At 24.7% G+C, this 21,649-nt stretch overlaps 1 protein-coding gene across 1 annotated transcript; it reads right to left on the bottom strand.

Moving 5' to 3' along the window:
* Positions 1-213: 213 nt before the first annotated feature.
* Positions 214-3,630, bottom strand: LOC122849376 (ichor). Its single transcript, XM_044148070.1, has 3 exons — positions 3,591-3,630; positions 396-2,126; positions 214-269 (listed from the first exon to the last, which is right to left on the bottom strand). The coding sequence occupies exons 1-3, from the start codon at positions 3,628-3,630 to the stop codon at positions 265-267; spliced, it is 1,776 nt and encodes a 591-aa protein (XP_044004005.1). The 3' UTR covers positions 214-264.
* Positions 3,631-21,649: the final 18,019 nt, after the last annotated feature.

Raw genomic sequence — 21,649 nt, forward strand, 5'->3', positions numbered from 1 at the left:
AAAAAAAAATAAAATAAAAACGACTCTTTTATTTTATTTTTTTTTTCTTTAAATAATCACATCAACAAAAAAAAAAAAAAAAAAAAGCCACTTTAATATAAACAATATACATAAATTGATTTATTTATTTAAAAAAAAAATAAACAATATCATTAAATTGAAGTTGAAATTATAAATAATCATCGAGGTTTCATACCCAGATTATTTAAATCCTGTTGATAAGTCCAAATTGACGTTAATATCGATTCTCGATCCATCATCAGCTCATTCTAAAAATATTATCATTCACATTGTGAAAAAATAAAATGTAAAAAAAAAAAATAATAAAATTTAATAAATAACATAATAACACATCAAACAAATCATCACAATCACATTAGAAAATTAGTCCCTACCAATTCTTTTATGTATTTGTTGATGTTTTATCAAATGAGCTTTTTGTCTGAATGATTTTCCACAAGATTCACATCTGAATGGCTTCTCTCCAGTATGAGTTCTAAGATGTACCTTGATATTGCTTTTATTTAAAAATTCACGTTTACATATTGAACAACAATGAATTGGTTTTCCTTTATTATTAGCAATACCAAGATTATTATCATTACCATATGACAATGATGATGTTGTTGAACTTTTTTTATTTGGACCATGATTATTATTTGTTGGTCTTGAACGTTTACGTGGATTTGATGGTGTTATAAATGATGAATGTAACATATGATCTGGACTACATGATGTTGATACTCTACCAGGTGGACTAACTGGTGGATATGGACTTGTTGATGATGGTGTTTCACCACAACTTGTATTTTGTATATTACCAGATTGTAATCTTGCTTGTAATAATGAACCATAATTACCAGTTTGTACAATATTTTGTAGTGTTTGATTTTGTAATTGTCCTTGATTTATTGAATGACCAGAATTATATATTTGTGAATATGATATTGGTGATGATGTTTCATGAGTTTTTTGTGTCCAATTATTATATTCATTATCCATATTCATATATTCAGTTACTTTATCTGGATTTGATTCAGGACAATTGTTGTTATTATTATTATTATTACCACTACCAACACTACCAACACTCCCAACACCACCACCACCTGGTTGTGTTGTATCAACATAATCACAACCAATCATTTCAGCAATAGCACTAATATCAAAATCATCAGACAAATGATGTGGATGTTGTTGCTGTTGTTGTGAATTTTTATTTTGATTACTCTGTGAACATGGTGTACTTGATGATACAACTGATGATTCATAATATTCATGATTTGATGATGGTGTTGGTGATGCTGATGTCAATGATGTTCTCTGTCCAGATGATGCAATTGTATGATAATGATGACCAGATATACCATTTATATTTAAATGTCCAGTATAACCAGTAAATGGTGGTAGCGGTTTAAAATCAGTTAATACTGAACTAGGTGGTACACCAATTGGTCCATCAATTAATAATGAATCCCAATTTTCTGGCATACTACCTGGACTATTCCATAACATGTCACCACTAACAACTTCACTATTAACTGTTAAACCATTACCTTGACTACTGTGTGCTGGTTCAATGCCAACATTACCACCACCACCACTACTACTTGATGATAAATGATTACCACCACTTGTACAATTTATATTTATTTGTAATTCATATTTCATATCAATTCCAATATCAGATGTTGGTGATACAACAACACTATCTGTTGTTATTTTATTATCTTGTGTTGTTCGACAATTATTATTATTATTATTGTTATTATTATTATTATTATTATTATTTTTATTAACACTTGTTGTTATAATATCATATGATGTTGCAACAAGTTCATCATCAAGTGTTTCTAATACATTACTACAGGGTGAATTAACACCCATTGAATATGCAACTTTCATATGATTATTTGTATCTTGATGATTTAATTGATCATTACAAATATCTGATTGTTCAACTTCACTTGTATATTCAATTTTCATATGTCTTATATTATTATTATCAATTTGTTCACAGCTATTTTCATCAATTTGACTTGTTGTTATTTTTGATGGTGATAATAATGTTGTTAATAATGATGATGAATAAACAGACGTTCTTTTATCATTACAATTATTATTATCTTGATTATTATTATTATTATTATTTATATTATTATTATTATTATTATTTTCTGTTTTTATTTGACTATTAAATGTTGATAATATTGCTGATAATGAATCTGATGATGATGATGGTGATACTGTTGTATTATTTGTACTACCAGTTGAATTTCTATTGTATGAATTTGTTGTTAATTGTACTGGTGATGTTGATGTTGTTGAATAATTTGGTGTTGATGATAATAATGCTGATAGTACTGTTGCATTTGTTGATTCAATAATTCTTTGTTGTTCTAATTTAATTGTCGTTGTTGTTGTTGTTGATGATGAAGATGATGATGATGATGAGGAGGAGGACGATGAAGAAGATGATGATAATAATGATGCTAATATATTATCATTGATATTTGTTTTAATATCTGTACATCTTGATAATGAATCAACATGACAATAATTTGGTGATGAGGTAGACGGACTCGTCACCGATGCAACACTGTATGGTGATGTTAAATTTCTATTTGTTTGTTGATGATCGTTGTTGTTGTTGTTGTTGTTATTGCTGTTGTTTTGATTATTTTCGTTGTTATTATTATTATCGTTGTTGTTGTTGTTGCTATTATTACTATTACTATTATTATTATTGTTGAGATGTTGATATGTATTTTGATGTGATGATGATAATGGTTGCAAATATGCACTGTTATTTCCTGGAGGTCCCTCGTCTATCCTTGGTGGTCCTGGTGTTGAGACCGATTGGAAGAGGGGACCAGGATTCCACCAGGGATCCACTCTACTGCCGGGGGTGTTGCAACCGCCAACGGCGCTGCGAGGACCTATAATCAAACAATAAATTTCTTATTTTATTAAAAATATTTATCAAAATTTATCATCATCAGTCATGAAATTATTTTTTTATCATTACATTTTCTTTTTTTTTTTTTTTTAATTATTATATTTATTGGCATGAATTATTTTTGTAATATTTTCTACAGTGAGTTTATATAGATCTCACTTGACTCTGCTCGCGGTGTTATAAGAAATAATAAAAAAAAAAAAAAAAACAAGACTCTCAAGCTAACTGGGTTAGTGGCACAGCATCAAGACGAACGAGTGTACACGAAGCACACCTTGTTTGACCAAATTCACATATTTTTTTTTCATACATTTTTTTTTTTTTTTTTTCATTTGTTAGTTTCATGTAACTATTGCTATATTATCAACAATTAATTACGTTATATTTATTTTATTTTATTTTTCAAAATTCCATAAAGCTGTGAAGAAAAAAAACATGGGAAAATTTTTATCATGAAAAACCACAGGATCCGGATGTGGATAATTTTGAAAAAAAAAATATTACATTTGAATTTTTGTTTTTTTTTGTTTAATTTTATATAACAAATAAAATTGTAAGAGTTTTTTTGAAACTGTCCTCGTCCGGGTTACAGCCCCGTCCTTGTTGAAGGACCGAGCTGTAATGTGTTGACTTCGTGGTTTTTGTTGTACAGGTATGTCGGTGGGGGTCATCGTGCCGTGACGTTGCTACTTGACGAATATACCGTTATTCATTGGCGTCGAATTATAATATATATATTAATATTAAATATCAAATAAACAGTAGGTAAATTATTATCAAAATAAAAAATTACTTTGTCTTTCTTATTTTCATTTTTGAGCATTTATCATTTGTACATTTGTCTCTGTCCTATTGGGCTACTTATCAACGAGATCAGTGGGTATTTTATTCAAGCAAATTTGCGACATTGAAGATTATTTATTCATTTATTTATTTTTACTTTTATCAATATTCAAAATCACGTTTAACCGGATTTATTTTTGTATACAAATTTTTCATATTTTATTAATCGAATAATACAACAATGATATTTTTAAATAATTAATTAATTATTATTTTTTAAATATAAAAATATATTTATACATTAAAATTAATACTGCCAAGTATTTCTTAATTAAAAATAAAAAAAAAAAACCATAAAAATTAATAATTCTTTAATTCAGATAATATCGTTAAGATGAAACTTTTTTTTTTAATTTTTTCATAAATATTAAAAATAGTTATAAATTGTACATCCGTATTGGCTGCGAGTCTTGAAAGATTTTCTACCAGGTATCTTTTATATATATACGCGATCCACTCGTGCGGTCGACCTACTTCCGCCAGAGGAAAGTGACTCAGCATTCCATCAAGCAATGTACACCAAAGATATATACTGCTGAATTAAAAACTATTAAATCCGGATGTGTATTTGCTTTTTTTTTTTTTTTTCAAAAAAAATAAATTTAATATATACAAAAATTAATAAAAAAAAATAACAATGTTGTATATATGACTTGAACCCACGTGCGTGTGTTTGATCTGGTTTTTGGTTATTCAGACGTGCAATGACGCAGGTAAGCATGGTGTATATATAAATGGGGAGAATTGGCAGTCCGTAATAAGTAGAACAAAGTACCGTTAGTCAGACAACAGATAGCAAGACTCCGCCTCCTCTTTTTACCTCCCACCCTTATTTAATTTTTTTTTTTTTCAACTACCACCACCAACATCAACTCTTTATTATTCTCCTACCTTTTTTTATCATCATCATCATCCGTCAATATATATTATTGTCATTCTTTTTTATATAAAACTTTTTTTTTTATTTTTGTCTATTTTGTTTAGCGCGTAAGCGCAAATTTTGCTTTCCATTTCACTGTGAAAAATGGCGCGTGCGAATCAACGTCTACCCCACCGACCTACTTAATATATATTTTGCAGACATGCCATCATCATCATCAACAATCAACTACCCTTCTTTTTTTATTTTTTATTTTCAAATGTATACTATGATGTATAATTTTTTTTTATTTTTTATATTCTTTGTGCTGATGGGACCAGCTGGTCAATTGACTTGTAAGCAGAGAAATTTTTTTTTTTTTTTTAAAACTAGTAAAATATATAATAAAATAATATATTGTTAATAATATTGCAAGTCATTGTTGTTTATTAATTTTAATAGTTTATGATGTACACTTTCAAAGTCATTATTGTCATTGAAAAAAAAATTAATTAATTTAAATTTTTCAAGATTATAAAAAGAAAAATAGGTCAAATTTGAATTTTTCTATTTTAGTGGGTTGTAGTTATGCCGGTTGAATTAGAGTGAGGGTGTTATCTGTATCGGTTAAAATAGCGGTATTAAAATCTCGTTATATAAATATATTTACTAAAACATGAGTAAGGGTATTTAAAATTAAATGTGCGGGCTTTAGTGAAATTCTTTTGAGCAGGGAGATCATATTTTTTTTTTCATTTATTTTTGAACAGAGAGAAGTGAGTTCAATGCAAAGAAATTTGCATAGGCAAGATACTCAGTGGTGATGTTAATGCTGACTCAATTTTTATAATAATATATCAATTATTTAAATTAAAATAGTAATCACTAATAATTATGAGGGCTTGTTTGATAAAAAAAAATAAATGTATTTAACAAGTAGAACAAAAATTTGATGGATTAAAATTTTTTATTATTTTTGTTCTCATAGTAAAGGAAAAACCTTGAAATATCTAACGGTAAAATTAGCCACTGTAATATGTTAATAAATTTATTAGTCGTATAAACAATGTATGGGCTATTCATGAAATTCGATGCACGTAATATATGTTGTCTATTATTTTGTGATTCAAATCATTCATTGGTGAATAAATACAATATACAATTCTTTATGTATTTTTTTTTTTTTTTTCAATTTTATTTTCTTCTCAACTATTCAATAATTATTTTTGGACAAAAAAAAATACACTGTCAATAGAAAATATAATTTATTGAATGTTTAAATTATCTAAAATTTGAAATTTAATTTTTATAGTGAATTTAAAATTTAATTTCTATATTTATAATTTTGGAAATTTCACTTTTATATAATTTTAAATTTAATAGTATTTTTATGCTAATTATATATAAAATTATTATAGTTATTATTTTATTTTTCAGTTGATTTATAACTCTTGGAGGTTTTTCTATTTGTTCTATTTTTTTTTTTGGTAATATTATTGATTTAAATGAAATATAAAAAGTACATTTATGCAAAAATTTTACAATATTCTTATCACTGATACAGGCAAACTCCGTTAATATAAAACTTTAGTATTGAGTTCCGCATGTGGGTACAAATGTCCTCCTTTTACATCAACATAATAAAACACTCATATAAAAACTATCACCATCAATAAATTTTAATTTCACCTAAAAACATTTTTACACATGAATAATTAATATCCCATATAAACTCCAATTAAATAAATAAATAAACAACCTATAAAAAATATACATATATACACCAACCAGTGACAATAATATTCCTTTTTTTTTTTTTCATTTTACCTACATTTTTTTTTTTTTTAAATAAACACGACCGCGAAAGAGAGAAAATAAAAATACTTGCTCACCGGAGAAAGTGCGAGGCAAAGGTCACACACTCTTTGTGGGTGCCGAGAAAAATATAAAAAGAAAAAAGTTGTAAAAATCATTAAACCATTAAGAATAAAAATTTAATAACAAACTTAAAATAAATTTATATAAAATTATTAATTAATAATAAATCCACCAACTGTATCATTATCATTACCAAAAAAAAAAAAAAAGAAAAACTACTAATTTCTTGTCGTAAAAATTTATGAAAAATAATTTGACTAATGTTATTTATAAAACAATAACATATTTGAAAAATATAAATAAAAAATCAACTAAAAAAATACCTATAATAAATAAAAATTATAATTATAATAATGAAAAATTAACAGGAAGAAAAAAAAAATAAAACAAAGAGACATAAAAAACGATAGAAATATTGACAAAAGCAATTTAAAAAAATAAAAATAAAGCCATTTAAAATGATGGTGGTATGTTGTACTGTTTAACCAATGTCTGACGATTATTATGATGATAATAATAATAATAAAAGTGGTACTTTGTGCTAAACTCAATAGTTTATTTATATATATTTATTTGTATCTATAGATTATACTTGCGGAACTGACGAGTCGGAAGTCTCTCCCCTCTTTCCCTTGTCACCTTTTTTTTTTTTATTATTTTTTTTTCCATCATCATCATCATCATCATCATCGTCGTCATCGTCATCATTATCATCATCCCACCACCAACATCAACCAGCAACACCGGTTAATGTGGTACACTGACCTACTCTCAAAGCACAAGTCGAGTCGTGGTACAACTCCAGGACACAGAATACACGACTTCCATCACTATTGCCTTCTATCTCCTCGTTAAAAAAAAAAACCCCTTTAATACCCCCCTTTCACCGTCAAACTTGTACACATTTTATTCGACATTCAGCAAGGTAAGTAGGGGAATACCAATTCGATATTATCCAGTCAATTTCCTTTAACGTATATACATTGTTCATTCACCTCCTTCCTCATTGTTTTTATTATAATAAATATTTATTTTTTTTTTTTCTATATAGTTATTTATTTTTGTTATAAAAAAATAGTATTTTTTTCATTTTCATTGTATTAGTAGTCTTGATATTTTAAATATATCAATTGATAAATTATAAAAATAATTTGTAGAAAAAAATTAAACATAAATTTTTCTATTTAAAATTTATCATTATTTTGTTTTAATTATTATTAGATATTTGCGGATTTTAATAGCAACAATATAATCCCCTCTAATTTTAATTTTTCATTATTATTATTATTTTATATTACCTTCCACTTGTCGATGAAATTTTCATAATGGAAGGGGTGTTACTACGCGCAAGGAGAAATTTCACCTCATAGTCCTCGTGACTTGAGTCTTTCTTTCTTTCTTTTTATTATTATTATTTTTTTATAATGTCAGTTAATTTTAATTTTTTTTTTTTACGTTAAATGTGTCCTCGTTTATATTGAGACACTTTTTGATAATTTGGATAAAAATGATTGATAAAGATAATTGAAAATAAAGGAATTTTTGTTGATAATTAAAAGGATTATTATTAAAATGGATTTATGGTATTTTATTTGGGTTAGTAAGGATCCTCTTTATGACTCGGTCAGTCAAGTATCCGTTACAAGTTGTGATACTCGTTGCTTGGAATCATTGGTTCATATGCACGGTCCTACTGACATCGTTTCACCGTCTTACTTGATATATTTATTATTTTTTTTTTTTTCATTTTAAAATATTATAATAGCTTGGGTTATTTATTGCCCAACTGGAAAAACCATTTGACATTCAAAATTATATACATTGCTCATACAATTTTCTATACAATTAAAATTTATTTATTTAATTTTTTTTTTCATTTTTAAAATACTTACATATGAGCAGCGTGGTATCCAGAGTGGTGTTGTTGCCCGTGGGACCTCCGCAAATTTTATCCACTGAACGAGACACTGTCACGATCAATTATTGTTAAATGATAATAATTTTTTTTTTTGTTTATTAAATATTAATTTAATTAATATTTGTCAACACTTGAAATTAAAATTCACAGTGAAATATTTAATAAAATTTTTTTAGAAATTTAACCACTTTCAGTCTGAGTCAGTCCACAAATAAGTCCACTTAATTATTAATTTATCTATACAATATTTATATTAATTTAAATAATAATAATTACTATTATATTGTAAATAAATTTAGTTAAAATCAGGATGATTTTGTTGAATATTTAGGCACTGTCATTAGTGTCCAGTGCCTTCTCATTAACCACCTCGATATCATCAAATTAATTTTCTGAAAATTATTCGATGCAATAATCCTCTTCATTCAAATGCGCAATCAACACTTGAAATATAAAAAACAAAATAATTCACTTTTACACTTTTTTGTTAATTATTTCACTTGATTTATATTTTTTTTATTTTTTTTTAAATATTATTAACTTGTCCAGTATATTCACTATTGAAAATAATAAATTTCACAATATTTTCAAAAATAGCAATTTTCAATTTTTTTAAAATTTTTTTGGCAGTTAAAAATACTACCGATCCGCCGGAAAACGAATGAACTTTTAATTCGAATATATGTACTCGTTTTAACGTATTCACTTTTTCCACTTCCTCACTATTTTTCCCTCTCTTAATTTTTTTCAAAAAAAAAAAAAATTTTTGTTTTCTTTATTTTTATCAATTTTTTAATTGACAGCAGCACACAATGATAATGAAATTATTTTTCAATTTTTCTTATTATTATTTCTAATTTAAAAAGAAAATTTTAGTAATAATTTTACAGAGAAAATTTCTATACTTTGTATTGATAATTTTTTTTTTTTTTTAATATTATTATATAATATTTAAAAAATGATAACACGTTATTTATTGTCAGATATTTATTGAGACTAATATTAGTAGTAAAATAAATGAAATAAAAATAAGTAATAATAATGAGAAGAATAAAAATTTAATAAGAAGAAGAAGAAGTTAACTGGATGGCCTGTGGGCCCTTACTGCGTTGAGGGGGCCTTACGAGGCACACGAAAGATATTCCTCTACCTCAGCCAGTCACGTCAACACTTCAATGCACACAGGTATAACCAACCCCTACTCTTTGTTTTTCCCTCTCTGATATTTTTTTCCAGCTCTTCTCTCTAACGTTCTACCTGTGCTTTACATTACTGCTGTTACTGCTCCAAAGTTGCAAACATATTGGAGTGGGGAAGTACAAACCAACACCATTGACTCGGTGTCCACCTTATTTTTCTTTTTTTTTTTCTTTTACTTCCTATTATATAGTACTTTTAACGTCTAGTCTTGCTTTTTCGACATTTTTTTTATTTGACAAATTTGTGCTTGCAAAGCTCTATTTAAAAAAAAAAAAAATTAAATATCAATTTTTATTTTTTATAATAGATTAACTTGTTTTTTTTTTAAATTTTAATTATTAATTTTTAGAAATTTCAATGCCATTTTTGAAACCCTCAAACCATCATCATTATTTTATAATTTTTTAATAAAATTAAATTGACAAATAAAATTTTTTTATAACTTTAACTTTAATTTTTAAAATAATCATTTTTTGTGATGATTAATATCATTATTTTAATTGTAATTACATATAGAAATTATTTTTAAAATAATAAGTTTTATTGACACATTTGATTGAACAGCTTGATGCGACCTTTGTATATTTTTTTCAAACACTAAATTGTAATAATTATATATTTTTATAAATTTTAATTACAGCACAAAATTCTTATAAATATTAATAAATAAAAATTTATATAACAAGTTAATTTATTCATTTAAAAATTATTGATACTTTTCAACAATTGACAAACTAACTAAATCACAAATCCAACTGAAAAATTTACAGGTTACTTGATAACTTTTATTTTTTTTTATTTTTATAATCTCAAGATGTGTCATTTTTAGTTTCTGTCTATTGAATGTATTATCATAATACAACGTTATCTTTTATTATTTTTTTTCCTCATTAGATATAAATTTTCATTGAAAAAAAAAAACATTTTAAAAAGGCTCTTTATCTCTCATTCAAAATTCAAATATATACAACGATTTGATTATTATAAATTTTTCTATATTGATCAATTTATTTAATTTTTTTTATTTTAAAAAAATAAATGAATTACGCCAGTTTTATGTGTGTTATAAGTCTTCCGGCACAAGTGTTTGCCTTATTGAATTTAATTAGCAATTTCGTAATTTTGTTATGGTTACCTTTGCATGTATGAATTCAATTGCGATCCTCATCGGTTAATTATAATTACGCATTGAATTTTGTTGGCTGACTTTTGCCATCAAATTTTACAACAACCATAATAGAAAAAAAAAAAAAATCATAATAAAATTATTAACATTTTTTTTTTGTTCTTAATGGATTAAGGGATTCATGTCTACATCTACAATTCTTGTACGCTTTCAGCACATACCTCGTCATGGTATTTTATCACGTAATTTTTTTTTTTTTTTTTTTCTTTTTCATAACACGCGTTGCATTTTTTTTTCTAACACTAACAATACTATAATTAAATTCCACTGACATTTAAGGAACCAATATAAACGTGAACAAAAAAAAGAAAATTATTATAATTTTTTATTTGTAAATTAAACTACGATTAATAAATTTAAATGATTTTTTTTTTTATATTAAAATGATAGATATTGTTTAGAACTAAACATCAAAAAATTTTCATTTAATTTGCTATGTATATTAACAGTTTTATGAATTTTTAATATTTGAAAAATAAATAAAATTTTAACTCATAGAAAAAGCTCTTTTCTTAACTCGCAAAAAATCAAAGAAAAAAAATATTGTAACTGTTAATAGTAAAAATGAAAAAATCGACGAAATATGTACAAAACGTCGTTGACATCTACTTTATACTAAAACCATCCATCAAAAGATTACCAGTTTATTTTATTTTATTTTTCGGAGTTAAGTAACTTTGAAAAGAGCCGAAAAAAAATTTCTTAGAAAATTTGCATAAAGAATAGAAAAACTATATATACGGTTATGAAAAAAAAAAAAAAAAAAAACAAGAAAATAAGTAGTTTTTACTTGTTCTTTTTTTTTCTTTAATATTGCAGTACAATTTTTAAGGGATGTGGAAAAAAAAAAGAACAAATTATGTAGAATAAATTTGACCATTTTCTTTGTACCCCAACTGGTCGTACAACTTTGGTAATTTTTTTATTTTATTTATTTTATTTTCTTTGGATGGTACGACATGCATTCGTGAAAATTTAATGTATTTTTTTTTTCTTTTTACGTCTTAAATTTTCATGTAGCTATTTTGTAAAAACTGAGTTGCAGCAGTGTTGAAGGGCAATGAACAATGAAGGGAAAATTTGAAGGGTCACGCATCAATATGTCAGGAAAGCACAAATGTGTTTTGACAAGACCCACTGTTGAGTCACACCGAAGATTTATTGAATGAAAAAAATAAAAAATATAAAAAAGAATTCGAAAAACGATTGCATATGTTTTTAAGTTATCTTTATGCGAAAATTTTTCTACAGACTAACTGTTATCCAAGCAAAAAAAATGGCAAATAATATTTATTATATTCCAGTAAATATGTTTGTGTGTTTGTGTGCAAAAATTTTATTTTTGTGTGTATATTTTTCTTTTGTAATTTTAATTTATGCCTGTGGAGCTTTTAAGAAAAAAAAATAATAAGATTTTGGGATTTTACATGTTACTTGCTAGAATGACGGGATTTAAAAATCAATCTTTTAATTTGAAAATTTCAAAGAAAAAAAAAACTACATAATAACACATGTGGAAAAATGTAAATTATGTTTTATTTATTAAATTATTTTCTTGTCTAAATACTAGAATTGTTATTTCATGAAATTTTTGTTTAGATATATTTTTTTTTTATCAAATCTGCAGCGAAAAATGCCAAATTTTGTCTGCAAGTCACCGCGACGATTTCAGGGGAAATATAAAATTGAAAAAGAAATAAAAATAATTAAAAATAACTTTTAAAACTTTTTGGATAATGATATTTACTTGTTGTACTTTAAAGTAATTAGACAAATTAATGTTTTGCAAATTTTAACATCAAGAAATAAATTAGATAAATTTTTCCTTGACCCAGGCGGTGAATACAACATCTGGATTTACTTTTCCGCCATCAGGATACCTTAAAAAATACCTCTCAAGTTGTCATTGCCAACTCTATGTGAATGTTGTTACATCCTGCTAAATACCTGAAATATTTTACAAAGAAAAAATAGAAAAAAAAAATCTTTTTTCTAGCTTCAAATATAAAACACAAGTAAAACACATGTTATAGTTTTACGTCTTGATTTTGTATCTAAAATATTTATCTATTGTCGTTAAAAAAAAAAAATGTTAGGAAACCCTTACAAAACAAACACATGGTTTTTTAAAATGACATAACATTCAAATCATTTAAACAACTTATTTTGAAGGACAAAATTTAATTTATCAACATGTCCTCCAGCTATGCATGTACAAAGTTTTAACATGTTAAAAAAATTTGTCCTTCTTTTATTTTCAATAGAAAATAGTGAATAAAATAAAAATAAAACTCAGTCAATACTTTGAAAATGTTAAAAAACGAAGGATCTATATTTTATCTATTGTCCAGGATAAAAAAAAAACTAACATAAAATTTTTAAATCATTGTGAGTTATCAGTATTATTTGAATTTTCGCAAAAAAATCAGGCATCATGAGGGTCAAACTGTTTGGATATACTTTCAAGAGTAATCCATCCTTGTTGAAAAAAAAAAATATAATAATAAAGTAAATATAATAATTGAGTATTTTTAATGTTTCAACTTTCAAGGTGTTAGTTATAAAATCATTAAATTGTTATTCTGTTATTTCTACTGAGGACACTCATTAATTTCAGTTCGTAGAATAATATCTTGATGTTAATTTTTAGTCTTGTTGTAATAACAATTGTCAATAATGTTTTGAAATTATTTTAAATAAATAAAAATATTTTTTTCAAACTGTTGCAGATTATAAATTGATAAAGCTGGTTGACGATCATGTCAATGCAGATTGCAGAGCTTCCAACATTTGCTCCAATATTTAACAAAGTGAGTTAACTCAAATTTGATAATTTTTTATTTATCTATTTCAATTATCAGATTGTTTAAATAATATCACACTTATGAATTATATTTCAAGTGTTAATATATTTTATAAAATACTATTGAAAAAAGATAATTTTTCCCACCGACATAATTCATGTTATATTTCATCAAAACCTCTTCGAGGATTTATCAGAATTCAAAAAACCAGATACATAGAAAAATTACAAAACTGCAGTCTCAATTTTAAGAAACGAATTGTCAAAAATAATTTAAACTCTATTTTTTATTTATTTATTTAGCACACAAAAAAATAAACAAAGTCAATTTTATTTGGTAAATCAATTTCGAATTCAAACGGAACGATTGTTGATAAAAAAAAAACAGAAAAAAAATCCATGTGTTTTCTTTTTGAGTTTCAAAAAAAAAAAATACAATCAAACAATAAAGAAAATCAAAATAAAAGCCGACATTATATGTTGTGTGTCTGATAGGTCCAACGAACCCGGTAGTGAATTTGGTACGTTGTGTGTGTCTTATCCAACCATCCCAATGAAAAGCAACAATTATCTTCAACCGATGCGTATCCAACTGCCACTATATTTTGCTTGATAGATTTTTTTTTTTTTTTTTATTTTTTTTGCACGTCGGGTGTATACTTTTTTTCAGTGCATGTGTGTGTTCCACTGCAAGTGAAAAATAAGCGGAACGTAAATATTGAATAGTCGCAATTCTATACCAAACTGAATTTTTTTTTTTCCTTCCTTTTTTTGAAACAAGTGTTGAAAATATTTGGACGCTAAGAAATTCGTCACTTCGATACGCTGGAGATACCTGCTGTGTAGCCAATTTTTAGAAGCATTTTCATGTTGGTTACATAGTTTTTTTTATTTTTATTTCAAAGGATTTTTTTTTTCTATGAATTTGTGGTTTTTTTTTAAATGAAAAGGTTTATTTTTTTTATTTTTAAATAAATTATAACAACAAGATGATTATAATCAAATAAAAAAAGTTTTTTAATATTGTTTATAAATTTTTTAAATTTATTTTTTCAGCTAAAATGTAAAGTTTGTACATGAAAATAAACAATTTATTATTTATTGATTTATTTTGAAATCATGGGACACTTGGAAAATTATTTTTACAATATATTTAGTTTGAAAAATTATTTACGTTTTTTTTTTTTGAACTACAAAAAACTGTTGACTTGAATTTTTCTTATTAGCACCATAAAAATTATAAAAATCATTTGAAATTTGATCAACTTGTCAATCGAAATATTAAATATTTATATGTATATATTGATAGATTTATACCAAGAAAATGTTTTGTTTTTCTTGGTCAATTTTCATCGTGCGTGCGGCCAGATATTGACTTCCGACAATTTACGAATTTATTGGCATGACGAAATGTTCACCACAGGTTTCCAACATAGTTAACAAAAACAGCCGAAAAGTAAGGAGCCCACCGGAGACGTTGGTCCTGCCGGCTTCATGGAAAATTTGAGATACAAGTAAATGAGCACAGGTAGCACACAGATATTTCTATATAATACAATGTAGAGCTAAGAAAAAGGTAAAATTATACGAAAAAAAAAAAAAAAAAAAAAACCAAATCGTGTTTACAGCATTTGAGATAAAAGATATTGTAAACTCGTTCGACTAAAAAAGATAAAAATTAAATCAAATAATATAAATATATATGGCAAATACTGGCTCCATTTGTCTACTTACAGAAGAACCCATTTGAAGGTTGATGGTTGTTTGAAAAATGTCTTTTTAGCTCCTTCTTACTTATACTCTATTTTTCAACTAGACACATATTTGCTATATAGACTTGTATCTGCCAAATAATTGACAAAGGATTTTTTCGTAGGTGGACTGTGGGCGACGATGTGGCCACTGAGAGGGCTTCCTTTTTTTTTTTATTTTTTTGTACCATCAATACGGTCACACCAACAATTTTTTTTCTATGTATTTAAAATAGTTTTGCAACCATGCACCTTGTTGATTTAAATTTTTCGAGTTACATTCTCGTGACCCTTCGAAGTCCTACTGTGATTTCTATGGTTTTTTTTCAAGGTCAGTTAAGAAAAAAAAGATTTTTCCTGGTGGTCGAGGACATAAAAATCAATTTTTTTTTTAAAAAAAAAAAGATGATAACAAAGCATGATTTTAAGACATATATTTTTTTTTTTTTGGTTTTTAATTTTTGTGGGTCTCTTTGTTGAAAAGGTAAAATTTTCTAACGATATGGTGAATTAGTTTTGTATGTGCATTATGTATGACAAAGATTTTGATGTTTCAACAAAATATAAGGTCGTCAAAATAAAAGGCAAAATTGGGAAAAAAACATTACGTGACTAAATATGCTCGTTGTAATATTTTCGACATGGAATTTGCTGGTCGAAAAGGTTCAAAGGAAAATGTCTGTGTTCGAAAAATAACCTTGTAGAAAATTTATCCTTCAATAATAATATCCACCAGTAAAAAATAAATAAATTAAATAAATAAATAAAATAATCAAGCATTTAATACAAAGCTTGAAAGATGAAATATTAAATAAAAAATTAAATAAAAAATAATAATAACATTGAGTAATAACAATACAATGACAAATTAATAAATTTTTAAATAAATAAATTTTGAATTTATCCAAGATGCATATGATAATAGTTAATTTAAAAATAATAAATAAATTTTTCAAATGCAATATTTATTTATTTATCATGCTGATATACTGTTGTCATAATTTTTGACAAATTTTAAATTTTCATAATATCATTATGTCTACATGTTACTATGCTTCAATTATTTTTATAATGATAAATTTTCATTTTAAAAATATCTAATGTTCTTGTTGCTAACACCCGCTTCATAGGATATTTTTTTTTTTATTTGATAAATTATATTAACCATCAGGAAACACTCTTGAGCATGATAATTTAATTGTAATACTGTGTGTGATACAAAAAAATAAAATAATTGTAAAAACATATTGAATAATTATGTATGCCTATTTTTGGTTGAATTTCTTGATATAAGGACTTGTTGGTTTTTTTTTTTTATTTATTTATTTATTTGTCATTAAATAGTATCGCGATCAGTGTCGGTGCAATGGAATCCGGGAAACCGGTGTCGAATAGAGAAAAATAAACAAGTTGTCTTTAATTGGAAAAAGTTAGATTGCGAGTGTTGTATACATCACGTTGTGTGATCGGCCTTGCCAAGGCCTTTTTAACTCTTCCCGCCTTTCCCCGAGACAACACAACATATACAGAATATGAAGAAAAATATTTTTAAAAAATTTAAAAATAAAAAACATAAAAGAAAACAAATAAATAAAATCTACTACTCGGTCTATGACTTTGCCAACTGTGTGTACTCATACATGTCATACAAATAAATAACAAAAAAAATACATAAACAAACATCTTTATTAATTTTATTATGAAATTCAAATTTAAATATATTCTCAATCCAACAGATGAGTAATCATTAATCAATAATTAAATATTAACACAGTGCACATCAAATAAAAATATAATAAAAATTTTAAATCATAAAAAAAAATGAATTATTAATTTATCAAATTTATCATAAGAAAATTTTGTTTTTACCGTAAGTAACCAAAATTTTTTTTTCATTACTCAACTTGGGAACTTTTTTTTTTTATATTTTACTAATTACCCAATAATTAAAATTAAATTTATAAATAAATTAAATTCATATACTGACCTAGAATTATTTTTTATTATATTATATATTATTTTTTATGTTTAAAATTTAAAATCCGATAAATAAAAAAAATTAAAATCAACAAATTACCATATTACAAGTTAAATAAAATAAATAATTGTAAAATTACAATTGTTTTTCATTGCAATGGGTATTTAAAAATATAATAATATACAAAATCACGAACATAGCACATGGATATTTAATGTAATAGGGATTTTTATCAAGACCAACGTGCGAGAATTGCGAAAAAATTCACTTGGCGTGACAGTAAATCCGTTACACACTCGTGAGCATCGTTCGTTATGTAAAAGTATGTACACTTCTTGCTCAGTACCAGGCATTCAAAAAATAATTGGATTTAAATTTAGCAATACAATTTCAACCACCAAACAATAATAAAAACCTTATAAACAAAAAAACAATCAAACACAAAAACAAACCAATGAAATTTTTAAAAATTCGACTTTTTTTTAAATATCCATTTCATTCATTTATTTCAATGAAAAAAAGAAAAAAAAAATTTCTAATTATAAAAAAAGGCACCGCTATACTTAATTTATATATTTTATTAAAAAATTTATAATAAAATTTATTGAATTTTTCGTTTAGACGACTAGTTCCTCCGTGAGTTGAGGAAGTCACGGTTGTCCCTCAAATAAGTAGCACCATGAAAACAAAAATGAGGACATACCAATACCACCAAACTAAAAATAAACACCACGAAATATTTAAATACATTGATAGTAAATAAAAAAAAAATATTAATCAAAAATTTAATGGTTTTTTACAACCAAAAAACATCATCATATCAAAAAAGAAGCTGAAAAATTTTTTTAAATCTCTTTTTTTTTTTTTTCATTATTAAAATTATTATTAATATTATCTTCAATCAATTAATCAATATGTATATTTAATTAAAATTATTCTTAATTTTAAATAGTATCATATCAATTTATTAATAAAAATAATTTTTATATATTTTTTTTTATTTCTTCTAAACACAAAAGATCCTTTTTTACGTTTTGCGCTATTTAGCATCCGGCTCGAAATCAAGAGTGGGTCGTGATAAATTAAAAAAAAAATAAAAAAAAATAATATATAAAATAAAAACTATTGTGTATAAATAACTGTAATACAGTTACAAGTTTTTGGTTTCGGATGAACCGGCATTTCTTGCCGGATGAAATAAAAGTCGAGCAAGAAATTTAACCAAGCATGTATAGACTCGTTGAATCGTTTTGTTTCTCATCTCTTTATTTTTTATTTTTTATATTCTTTTTATCCTTACAGTTGTCGTCTTTCTATTACCATGGTTAGTATATACATATATTTATATATTGTACAACTAGACTCGGTGGTTTTGTCCTGTTTAACAAGTGGGCCAATTGAGATTGAGAGTAAGACCCATTAAGACATTTTCAATTTACGAACGTGCCAACAAACACGTATCAGCTAAAATATTATTTTTTTATTTATTTATTATTATTCGTTTTTTAATACTTAATTATGTATATATCATCCCATTAAAAATAAAGAAGCATAAGTGCCAAAAAAAAAATAAATAAAAAGTCACCTAAAAAGTTGAAAAAAAATGTAATTAAAATTTTTTTTTTTCAGCAATAAATGTTGTTATTTTTTTTAAAGTTTATATTTAAATAAAAATCAATTAATATTTCATTTATTTATTGTTATAATTGTCGTTTTTTTTATGATTAATTTTTAGTCTTATTAATAACGCAAAAAAATTGGATGAATTTATTTTGAAGTGAAAAAAAATCAATTTTAAAATTGGCACTTACGCTTCTTTATCTCTGATGACATGATATGTATGATGGAATTTTTTCGTGATGATCATTTTAGTCTACATCATAGCTGTGTAATTTATCATGTCAAAAATTCCGTTAGGTCCACCCCAAATTGTAGCTTTTTTTGTTATTTTCTAAATTTTTTTATTTTTTATTTTTGTCTCGTTGTCTGGTATATCTTGATGAATCAATGAGACCGTAACCAAGTGACAAGACGTACTTCAATATTCAATGATCCAATCGACTCTTAAAAATTTCACTATTTTCAATTTTACTATATTTTTTTTATTTATTCGTTTTTTATTCATATACATTCTATATTCAATTTAAAATTTTATTTAAAAAAAAAACTTTCAATTTATTTAGACTATAATTTGGCCTTTTTTTTACATACATTTTTTTTTTTTAACTCTTATTATATTTTATATATACCTATATAACGTATTTTATTTCTTGGAATATTTAAACAACCAAAGATAAAAGAAATAAAAAATATTTTTTTAAAACATGCATGACCACCAGTTTGTCCCGGACTACCTCAAATTTTATAACGGTAAATCGGTATTCTCATCGTGCAAGGCAACTGCAACCTTAAAAAATACATATTATATATACTAAAAAATACAATCACATGACGAAAATAATAATATTATAACATCTTCATATTATAAATCAAAAAAATTCAATTTTAATCGATTAAAAATCAATTTTTCATAATTTATGAAAATTAAACTTCATCTAAAAATTGAAAAAAAAAATGATAAATAACTTAATCTATTTTTAAATTATAAATAAACTAAAATTTTTACAATATTCAAATATTTTAAAACATACTACTACTATGTTTAATCAAAAAATTAAAAAAAAAAAACCAACCAAATTAATTAAAACATTATTTTGTTTAAATAAAATCGATATATTTCTAAATTAATTTTTTATTGTATAATAAAAATAACGATCTATAATTTGATTTAAAATAAAAAAAAAAAATTGTTAATTTAATTATTATAAATAATAGATATATAGTATAGAAAAATTGAGGATGATGGTGTTATATATTTTATGGTCATTAAGGCATAACGTGCCTTGTGAGTAAAGAGTATCTCAGAGAGGAGTAGAGACGAGTCCGGAGGGAATAAGAAAACGAGCAACCAACCAACGAACCAACAAACCAACCAACCAACTAACTAACAAAGTATGTTATTGGGTCAGTGGCACAAGTCGAGTCACAATATACACTCGTTTATTATTGTTGTATATTATATACATGTACTCTTTCAGTATGTCCTCCTCATTTACTCTTTCACCTCAGCTCTTTTCTTCTCTTACATATATTTTTTTTTTTTATTATTTTTTTTTCCCGTGACTTTGTCTCTTTTTACGTCCGGCAATATGTACATTACAGATCGTGACGACCATTGTTCTTGAACTTGTACGTGAATATGTACACCGGCAGCCTTTGCCATTTGCTTAGATGTATTTAAATTTAAAATATATATTTTTTAACAAATAAAAAACGAGTAGGTTGACTAAACATAGAAATGAGCTTTGTTTATATACTGATTATAAATTTTTTTTTTTTTATTCTATTCTTTTATTTAATTTTTTCAATTCTTTTGTTTTTCTAATTTTTTTTTTTTTTTTATTATAATTTTTTCACACGAAATTTTATTTTTGATTGCTATCTTATTGAATTAGATTATTTGATATACAAATTACCTCTTTTTTTTTTTTAAATACTGTTATTGGATATTTGGATTATTTTATTTTTGAATAAATAAAAAAAAAAAATTGTATTAATAATTAATTTTTGAATGTTTAAAGCGATGAATTTTGTTATTTTATTTTTGAATTTAAATTTGCGTCATATTTAGTTGATTGAAAAAAAAAATAAATATATTTATAAATTTATCATTTCGTTTTGTGGATTTATTGGATGGAAAATATAGTAAATTAATGAAAAAATAATCAGCCCGAGAAGATGAAAGAAAAAAAACATGAGCTATAAATTAATAATAATGGTTTTGGAAAATTTGACTTATTTATACACCTGATTTTTTGAAAAATGAATAAAAATTAAATTTAAGTATGTATGGAAATGTCAAACATGAATAAAATCATGAAAAGAATTTTAAAAATTTAAAGAACAGGTCAACTTAAAAAAAGGTGAACCTTTAATTTAACATTCAAATGCATAGCCGTTTACTGTTTATATATTATATACTCTTTACAGAAATAAATAAATTTTATAAATTTAAAAAAACTTTCAAGTATACCAAAAATATCAATTTAATATAAAAAATATTATAAAAAAAATAATAGGACACTTGATGCACTCGGCTGCTCAATTGCTCAATACATCAAATTTATCAACAAAAAAAAATACAATAAATACAATATAATCAATAGAAAAAAAAAACAAAAAAAACTTGTCGATTTCACGATAATCAAGATCAT

This window comes from Aphidius gifuensis, linkage group LG2 (assembly GCF_014905175.1).
Source record: "Aphidius gifuensis isolate YNYX2018 linkage group LG2, ASM1490517v1, whole genome shotgun sequence".
Lineage (NCBI taxonomy): Eukaryota > Metazoa > Arthropoda > Insecta > Hymenoptera > Braconidae > Aphidius > Aphidius gifuensis.